Below are 10,532 nucleotides of genomic sequence, written 5' to 3'. Positions count from 1 at the left end.
TCCAATCTAATCCTTTAGTATACCAAGATAGAGCAAGAGCACTTGTGTGACTTTCTCAGGGCCACAAGGCAGAGTTTGGACTGGATTAATCTTGTTTTACTGATATGGCCGGCCCTTGCCGAGGTCCTTTGGCACCTCAGAAGCAGATTGTAAGATCCACAAATGTCTGTACCGTTTTTTTTTTTTTTTTTTGGGAATTGGGTTTTTGTTTTTTTGCCCGGTTTGGCTTCAACTTCTTGGGTTCAGGGGTTCTTTTCCTTCGGCTTCCGAGTATTTGGGACTACAAGTGTGCACCACTGCACCTGGCTACTAGAGTGGTTTTGATGTTGACAGTGTATACTCTAGAGCAAGGGTGGGCAAACTTTTTCTGTAAAGGGCCAAATAAATAGTAAATATTTTAGGCTTTACAGGCCATAAGGTCTCTGTCACAACAACTTAACTATGCCATTGTAGCATGAAAGCAACCATGGAAAATACATAATGAATGAGCTTGGCTGTGTTCCCATAAAACTTAGGGACTGAAATTTGAATTTTGTTAAATTGTTATGTAGCACAAAATATTCTTCTTTTTATTTGTTAAAAACCATTTAAAATGTGAAAATCATCCTTAGCACGTGGGCTATACAAAAACAGGTAGTAGGCTGGATTTTTACCACAAGGGCTGTAGCTTGGCATCCCTATTCAAGACATCCCTGGGTTCTAATGCTGGTTCTATCACTTCCCAACTATGTGACCTTGAACAGGTTAATTCACCTAAATTTGCTTCTGTTTCTTTACCTGGAAAAGAAAATAGGCTGGTGTGGGGTTCAATATAAATCCCTTAGAACAGTGCCTGACAAATAATCTTTCAATGAATGGTAGATATTATTAATATTCCTACCTCCAAAAACATCTTTGTTTTATCTTTTCAGAAGATAAACTCAGATTTACTTTGGTAGATAGGTTTTGAATTGAGTTAGATTTGTTCTTTTTCTAAGTTTGTTTTTGCTTACTTTTCCCTTCACAAGCGAACGCCCTTAGTAAATGATTGATTATGATAAGACACACAGAGTATTTCAAAGGTCTCTTTGAAATATTAATTATTTAAAATATTGAATGTGAGATATTTTACCAGAGGCATCAACAGTGGTTTTTCTGGTAAGCATTAACAATCAGGTTTATTGGGTGTTTCTTTATTTATAGAATGTGTAATTTTCTTCTCCTGATCTTCTAGCATATAGGTAACTAGGAAAAAATGAATAAGCATAAACATTATTTTTAACTACCATTTACTATCAAGCTCTCTTACCTTAGGCAAACTGCCAAAAAGGTGCCTTTTGCTGAAAAGTTCCTTCAGTGAAACTCTACCATTAGAAATTCATTCGTGTTAACATGCTTCTCTTTAAGATACAGTACAGATTTTCCCTGAGGAAAGTTAACTTACCAATTCATTTCCCCTGGCAAACTTTTAGGTAACACCTCTCATGTAGATATTTGGAGAGAAATCACCTCATCTTTTATCATTCCTCACTTTGGGGTTGAATATCCACTTATCCTGTGACCCCTAATACAGTATTTATTCCACGATAAAATATACCTAAAACATTAATTTTAAATTAAAATTATTTAGGAAGAGTAGTATTCACTGTGAAGTTTATCTGGTATTTGATGATTTACCTCACTGTAGGAAACTGTTAATTACCTGTTTTGGCAAAAAGATGAGATAACAGAATGAATGAACTCTCTAACTGACATTTTCCCCTATAGTTTTAACTTTAATTGCTCTGAGATTAATTTTGAGTTTTGGTGCATACCACTGTGAAAGACCTCAACCTGGGAATGTAATGTTTTCCTGTTTTGTTTTACAAATTTTCAACTAATGCATAATGTAATTACTACGTTGCCCTTAGTTCATCCTGTGGTTTCTGGTAATTTCTTCTAAGCTCCTGTGTCCTCTTTTCCCTCTTGAAAATTTTCTTTTCAATAGGAGCATCTGCCTTCATTATTTTCCTTAGAACTTTATACTTTCTATTTATGCCCTCTTTTAATCTCTTTGGAATAATATCTTGATTTTCTTGAATACTTTTCTGGCCATAAATAACTTCACAGACTATTATCTTAGTTACCATCTGTTGATTTTCCAGGTCACCGTTAACTCCATTCTTCATTCACTTGCAATTAAACTGCAAACTAACAAAAATCTTCTATCAGGTAGAGGCTTTCTAGGTGCTCGTGGACTGCAATACAAGTTGCTCAGGCTTTTATCATGTCTGTTGATATGGGCTTTGCCAAATAGTTTGATTTCTCTTATTTCTGATTCATTTACACTATTACTGAAAGATATTAAGGTCTTTCAGCACAATGTGTTATTTTCACTATATCGTGGTAGCCTTTTACTTAGTCTTATCTCCTATTGTTCCATGTTAAATTATAAGAGTTATTTGTCAGGCCTGGGTCTTTGTATTTTTTTGTTGTTATTTTGGGGTTTTTTTTTAGATCTCGGAGAAGGAATTTTGTTTTCCTTTTCTTTACTAAGTGAGCAGTCTTCTAATTTTGTGTCATCTACAAATCTGTACGTCTTGCAGGATGTTCTTAATCTGAACCATGATAGTGTGAAAAAGATTGAATCTAACACTGATTTTCCTTGCACTCCACTTGTCACTGCCTTCTTATGCTGTCAACTTCCATTTACTACTGCTGATGACCTTGCTCACAAAGCCAATTTTATTTTCCTATTTATTCTTTTACCAATAATGCCAAAATTGACCATCCTACTTTGGTCAGGGTTATATGCACAAAAATAATATTTGTCACTGTGAACTAAATTCTGTTCTTTGTACAGTTGATTTCTCTCCCACTATGGTCCATTTTGCATACTACTGTGAGGCTGATCTTAAATGCCACCTTCATCACGTCACTGTCCCGCTGAAGATCTACTGGCAGTTTTTTAGAGTCCATTGAAGCTGTTCATACTAATTACTTTGACATCCAAGCTTCTTTAGAACTTTGCTCTGATCTTACCTATCCAACTCTAACTCCTCTATCTTTCAACTCTGTTTCTCTTCTCATGGTTTATCATGCACACCGTGCATATTTTATTTCAGATGGCTACAATGATTCAAAACAAACCTTGACTCTTTTTACCTACCCCGTTATAATTATATGCTATGAATAGATAAAACTAATATGTGATGATAGAAATCAGACAGGTTGCCTCTGAGTGGTGGAGGCCAGAAGGAACTTTCTGAAGTGATGGAAATGTTCAATATCTTGATTGTGCTGGTATTTACATGGGTGTATATATTTTTTAAAACTCTTCAAACTGTATACTTAATATCTGTGCATTTCATTATTTGTAAATTTATACACATACACACAAAGCACACACATACGTGTGCACTAGGAGTTAAGAAATCCAGGTTTTAATATCTTCGAATCAGTCATATGGTCTAGTTTTTTTGATCCGTTTCTGTGTCATTTAAATGGAATTATAATGCCTAAAGTGCTATAGAAATGTAATGTTTTCAGAGGCTTAATTTAAGCCCTATTCCTTCCATAAAGTCTTCCCCAACTCCTTGAACCCACAGAGAGCATAGTTTTATTTTTAAAAATTATTTAATACGAGGTATTATTATTTAATGTGAGGTATTATCTCACATGGAAGAGTCTTACCTTCAACAAGAAGCCTTTGCTGCTTCCTTTGGGTCACTTAACACTGATTGGTTCACAGCAACTTTTTTCAACTTTGAGCAGCTCAACTTTTGCAGAAAGCTTTAATTATGCAATTGAGAATTCAAGGAGGCTGTAACAGTGAATTAAAGCCATTATGCCCAGGTCGTTAAGATTTTTGGGAAATGATTTTTATAGTATTGGCTTTAGTTTGGCAATTTTCAAGGTGTAATGAACTGGAATGGGGTCTTAGGGAATGGGAGAGTCCAAGGTACTAGGTGCTTAAGTTCCTAGAGGAATAAGGATTATTCTAATTAATAGTGTTTGATAAAAAGGAAGGAGAGCACAGAGTAGTTTTAAAAACTGTGAAGGGTCAGAGATTTTACCCTACTTGCATGCTAACAAGCTAGCCTGCCACAGTTTCAGGGATGCTGGCAGAAGACACAAGACTCCTAGGTCAAAGACACAGAACACATTGTCTTCCCTTGCCCTCCAACTCCAAAAGGGTGATGCGAAGGCAGAACCAGGTGGATGCTGCACTCATAGAGTGTTTGTGTCAACTGCTGAGGAATCCCATGCTTAGGGAACCCAAATCTTTTATAATGGACTGAAAACAAACCCCCCTGACATTTGCCCTGTAGGAAGCTATGATCTGTCTTCAAAGCAAACAAACCTGCCCTCTTCTCTGGAGGGAGACACTGTCTTCCAAGACTATTCACTATAAAAACATCCTTGAAAAGATAATCCAGAACAAAGGCCATCAGTGCCTCTGCTCATAAAATGTACAGAAATGTGAAATAGAGAATTGTCTCAAGTAGGTGCTAGCCAATGGGGAATAGGCTTGCACAAAGGTGTAGCAGAAATAATTAATTTACCTAGTGCTAATTTTAATCTGTAGCATCTCCGGATTCTTTTGGGGAAATCAAGTCAACACAGCACAGGTAAATGTTGATACTGAAAATTGAGATCAGCAGGCATTCAGCATCCACTAAATGACAAATATTGTGGGAAACATGAAAAAGATGGTACTACTTGTGCCTTTTGTTTTATCTGATAAGCAGCTCATACAGAGCCCATAGACTGCACGCAGCCTACCTAGGTCCTTAGAATTGTCTGTAACTAATTTCAGGCTGATTAGAAAGTTGCCTCTGAATTGTTACCTCTAAGACATGCCTGTATATTGTCATTTTAGCGGCTAAAAAGCATTACCAAATTTCCTCTTGATATTCTTTCACTCAGTAAAATAGGTATTGTAAGTTGTAAAAATAAAAATCGACATTTTTTGTACATATGTTGAATAAATTTCTTTTTCAATGAAAACAAAACACTTAAAATATTTTTTTTCTTGAGTTTGAACTCAGACGAAAAATAAAATCTACTCACTACTAATCACATCTAAGTAAGAATTAATGATTCTATGAACTTGGAAATTCTAAGTGAACTGTCAACCTCAAGTTCAATCACTTACCAAATTTCACTGAAATTCATTCAAAATGAAGGATAACTTCTTTCAAATGATCTTGTTGGCTTCCATTTTGTTTTAGGAAGACTAACTGAAATATAAATCCATCCTATGATTATATTCGTAAAACCTTCTTGATTCAGTAAGGTTAGACATTTCATGGAAAACACTCAGCTCCTTTGAAATTTATCATGGAGCAAATGAAAAAGTAATAGGGGACTGAAGCCTACATTTTTTTCCTTTAATACATCACTGCTGTTTACAAAGGATTTTTTTTTTTTTTTAGCACCACTGTCTAGCACATGCATTCTCAGCAGGAATAATATCACCCCAAAAGGGATGAATATTGGTTCCTGGGAAGGTGGGTGGAGAAAAACCTTAGACATTGCAATGGTTTGTAGCCCTCTAAAGGGCCACAGTACATAAACAGATATAACATATATCTATGGCGTTAAATTTTAACAGTGGGGGGGACATTAGGAAAAAAATGTCTAAAAGGCTCCAAGGGTGGGGAGGAGAATAATAATGAAAAAAGACTAGGAAACACTGATCTAGCATAATAATATTTTGATAAGTGTTGTCAGGTGGCAGCAACTAAATTAAGCAAAGGGATTTCTTTTTAATTCCTCTCTATGTCATATTTGTGTTTTCCATCTTTTAGTCTAATCACAATATAATAGCATTAAAGAATTTTAATAAAACTATCCATGTATATTATACGATTTTTATGTTTGCATATTATTTATGTAAACCATAAATACATACTGTTTTGTATTCTTTTCTTGTCACTTGTTTACACATGTTTATTTTTATACAAAGTCTTTATAATTTTCATTTTTATAAGGATACATAAAATTCACTTGTGCTGTTGTTCTTTCCTGCTTGTACTTCTATAGCTCTAAAAATTCCTTCCTGGTATTCTTTGCACTTCTACTTCTCCTGACTGCCTGCTAAAAGTTGGGGTCCTCCAGGGGTGGGAGGATTAGGGAGATATTGGTCAAAGGACACAAAATTTTAGACAGGAGGGATAAGTTCAAGAGATCTATTATATATCATGGTAACTATAGTTAGTAACAATATATTATGTATTTGAAAATTGCCGAGAGACTGTAAGTGTTGTCACCACAAAAAAATGAGAAGTGAGGTAACACGTATGTTAACTAGCTTGATTTAGTCATTCCACAACGTATACATATATCAAAACATCATGTTGTACACTATAAATATGTATAATTTTTACTTATTAATTTTTACATATTGATCTTAAAAGTTGTGGTCCTCTGGAATTGCATCCTCCACCCCCTCCTCTATCTCAGGGTAATCTCATCCATTTTCTGATGACACCCAAATTTTTAGCTTTAGCCCAGACTTCACTCCTGGGTTCCAGACCCATGTTTCTAGCTTCTTCCTGGTTATCTCTGTTTAGATATTTCTTAGGCATCTCAAATAGATCACATTTTCTCAAATTTGTTTATCCCTGGTCATCTAGTCTCCTTCCCTCCTCTGTAATCTCACCACTCACCCACCCAGCCAAGTCCCATTGGCCGTATTAATACCTTCAAAATATCCGTCTCCTCTATTCACTCTGCTCTCCCGTTAGTTCGGGCCTTTATGTGTTACTTAATGTTACTTTATATGTTATGCACCTAAAAATTTCTCTGCCTTCTGTCTTGTCATCCTCTGAGTCATCCTCCACAATGCTGTCTGATAAATCATTCTAAAGCTTAATTCTCATCAAGTCACTGTCTATTATTTATGACCGTGCTGTCCAATACAGTAGCAACCAGCGACATGGGGCTCTTGAGTGCCTGAAATGTAGCTAATCTGAATTGAGGTGTGCAGAAGTAAATATACACTGGATTTCTAAGACTTAGTCTGATAAAAAGAACAGAAAATATATCATTATTTTTTGTATATATTTGTTAAATATTTACTTAATATATTAAAATCAATTTCACCTGTTTCTTTTTATTTTTTTTTAATATGACTACTACGGTATTTAAAATTATTTATGTGGTTCACATTTGTGGCCTACATTATATACCTTTTAAACTATGCTGGCTTATAGAATAGTGTTCAAGTCCCATATCATAGCATTTGATCTTTCATCATCTGGTCATGATATGACTGGTCCATTTCAACTTCCACCACACGTTATGCAAAGAGGTCTGGTCTTGGTGTCAGACTGATCTCGGGCCATACCTGGGCCCCTCCACATGCCAACTGTGTGATGTCTAAGTTTCAGTATCCCCAGCAAACAGAAACAGTACCTATCTCAATGTGTCGTTGTCAGAATTCGAAGATGTAACAACTGTTAAGTGTATACTGCATAAAATTTAATTCTTCCAGGTACATTCTAGCCATGCCAAACTACTTTCGGTTCCTCTTTTCTTTCTACTGAAAAGAGCAGGTGATTGTTCAGATGTGTTAGACCTTAATGAATATTAAAAGTACACAATCTTGTTTCCCTGTTTGATCGTTGGACTCTACTTTGTTTTTCCTATTTTCACCAAATATGAGGCCTAAAAACCTCTGTGGTTCCTGTCATTTTTTTCATTCAATATCCTGTCCTACAGAGTTTATTTTAAGAGAATAAATTATTATAACAATGAAGAAGTCTCAAGTCAAATGCAGAGCATAATCAAGAAAGACTTTAGCTTCCTCTTATCCCATAAGAGAATATCTTTTTTTCTGTGATCCGATACCCCATAGTTAATTCTTTAAACAAAGTAGGATTTAAATTTAACCTTGGAATAGCATTAGGAACAATGTCTCGTCCTTTCTTCTCTTAACCTTCCTGCCTACAAATGTCCCCTACCCCAGACCCACACATTTAGTCACCACTCAAAGTTAGGGTCCTTTTCATCAGCTAGGCCAGTTGGGAAGAAAGGGCTCAGCTCACTGTGGATTATCCACAGTGTAGGAGAGAGTTTCTGGCAACTGACACCTTGAGACAAATGCTCTAACAAGTCTTAAAAGTGTTTTTGATGGCTGCCTTTGTCAACGGAGTAGGGTGAGATATTTTAAATGCTATTTCTGTTAGGAATTTCCATGAACATCTTTTGGAGTACTCCACTCATGGCTTCTTAACAGTTCTTTCCCACAGGAAAAATTTAGACACACAACAGCGTTCTAGAAAGGAAGTGAGACTCTGACTGATGTCTCTCAAATGTAAAATATGGCCTTTCGGATGATGTGGTCACCTTTTCTTTGTACAATGTCAGCATTTCAAAATGGATAAAGGATATGGATTAGGTAGGAATTGAATGCAAATGTATTTTTCAAATAGTGTTTTTTGAGATCATCACAGATGATGGTTGAATGCTGAAGGTATTAATATAATCAGTATTTAACCTTGTGTAACTCCGCTTCATCAAATCACGCCCTGCACATTGATTGCATTAAGCCGGGTCAGTAGTTTCTTGCTAAGGAATCTCTTATAAGAATCTTAACAGGAAGGCAGCAGTAGCTGATCAGCTACTGTTTATTTGCATACTGAGCGTGTCATCAATAATACAAAAGACAAGGTCTTTAAGTCGAAAGAACAGTGGGATTGGCATGAATTTTGCTTAATGGTGCGTAATAAGCAAAGTAGTCTGTGGTGCCAAAAAGTGACAGGATCCATTATGTTAAAACAGATATATGTCTTTAATTTAAGGGTATTATGTAAATCTGACAGGAGTTTTTCCCTTTATTTTCCTGTAGTTTAACTTTAATTGCTCCAAGATTAATTCTGATTTCTCCCTTCCTCCAGAGGGTGATGAGACTGGTGTGATGGATAATCTTCTAGAAGCCCTACAATCAGGTGCAGCATTCCGAGACCGCAGAAAGCGAATTCCAAGGAATCCAGGTAAAACCCATTCCACCTCACATGGTATTATAAAATGTGAATGTTCAGAGCCAAACACCAACAACAACAAAAAAAGGAAAAATAAAAAAACTTCCCCATGAAGACTTTGTTTTTTGAAGAGTTGGTCTCAGTTCACGTGTGAAATCTCAGCAGGCTTCTACATCTATGTGATTACAAGTTTCAACTTGGTAAATAAATCTTCAAATAACTGTAGACTTTGCAAAAAAAAAAAATCAGAAATAAGGGCTCCCACTGTGTTTAATATTAAATATTTTAATTGTTATTTTATAAGCATGTGGTTTGGGTGGAAATTAGGTTAAAACCATAAATGTAATTAAATCATTAAAAGTAATTGGCCCTAAAGATGTCACATTAGCTACGCACAGGTAAGGAAGCTGAGAGACAATGCTTCTTTCTAGAGGCCATCTTGGTTCTGCAGTGTAGTCTATTCTCTATTACCCATACAGGGAGGAGAGGCACAGATAGTCCGAGATACCCTCAAATCCCCGAGCATTGGGACAAGTTTTTTGTGTATATTTGATTAGTAACAGATTAAGCCACACTCCGAAAATTTATCTCAGGGGAAGAAAAAACATAAACGAAGTAAAACAACCTCCCTCACTCCAGTGGAATTAGAAAGTTGTCCACCTTGTCTGTTCCTACCCTATGGCTAAGGTAAATAATAGCTCCCCTCAGGATAATCCACGTAGGCAGAACTGTCTACCTCCTCTAAGTAAGGTTTTACATTTTTAGTTCGTATCTTTCTTGAAGTAGAGGAAGAAATTAGGTATGTTGATTTTAAGAGTCCTCTTCATCGTCTATAAAGCTATCTGGAGAAGTAAATGAGAAAAGGAAAATAAATAGTAAATATGTAAACTCTACTTAATTGGGGTTAATAAGATTTGCCTTGAATAGCCTACAATTCAAAAAATATTCTCTGTTTGGACTAAAAGTTATCATATGCCATTGGAATGGAAATTGTTAGCTCTCACAACCACTGTACTCCAATAAACCAGTGAGAGAAACGGGGCCCAGTGCAGAGTCCTCCAGGAAAGCTTTTGGCAATGGTGAAATTCATGGCAGAAGACAATGTAAGTTATATTCATCCTTGTCACATTTGGGTGAATCCTGATGAGTAATGGTAGCATTTCACCTCTGCTATTCATGGATTGTCCCCCGGGAGATTAGCCCAAGGTAAGATTTGGTTGAGAGGGGAGAGGCGTTTTGGTTAGAGTGAGTATAAGACTGCTTTATGGGCATGAAAGCATTGAAGATAGCCTACAACAAGAGTGGAAGACTGGAGGAAGGAAAATGGAAATCTGTATTTATATGTTCATATTATTTTTTCAGGTAATATTGCATGGCAGAATGCTAGGAGTACTACTAACCTGTAGCTTTGAGGCAGCCATTCCACCTATCCTCAGGCTTTATCTGTAAAATGAGACTATTCTACCATCCTATCAGAGGCCCCTTCCACCTCTTAAGGAAAAAAAAAAAAAAAAACCTTCACTGTTCTTTCTTGAACTATCAGAGTACTAATAGTCAGTGAAATGCAAACTGAAATAATTTTTG

General features: G+C 36.0%; 1 protein-coding gene across 1 annotated transcript in view; it reads left to right on the top strand.

The window, feature by feature from the left end:
* DIAPH2 (diaphanous-related formin 2) overlaps window positions 1-10,532 on the top strand; it is a 914,924-nt gene that overhangs the window by 757,000 nt on the left and 147,392 nt on the right. The window contains exons 25-26 of the mRNA XM_012650030.1: window positions 2,206-2,227; window positions 8,865-8,960. Coding sequence (XP_012505484.1) covers window positions 2,206-2,227; window positions 8,865-8,960 — 118 coding nt within the window. The remainder of the gene's footprint in view (window positions 1-2,205; window positions 2,228-8,864; window positions 8,961-10,532) is intronic.

Source organism: Propithecus coquereli, unplaced genomic scaffold, assembly GCF_000956105.1.
Source record: "Propithecus coquereli isolate 6110/MARCELLA unplaced genomic scaffold, Pcoq_1.0 Scaffold31, whole genome shotgun sequence".
Lineage (NCBI taxonomy): Eukaryota > Metazoa > Chordata > Mammalia > Primates > Indriidae > Propithecus > Propithecus coquereli.
The sequence above is the reverse complement of the archived record's forward strand: the minus strand, read 5'-3'. Positions and strand labels throughout refer to the sequence as shown.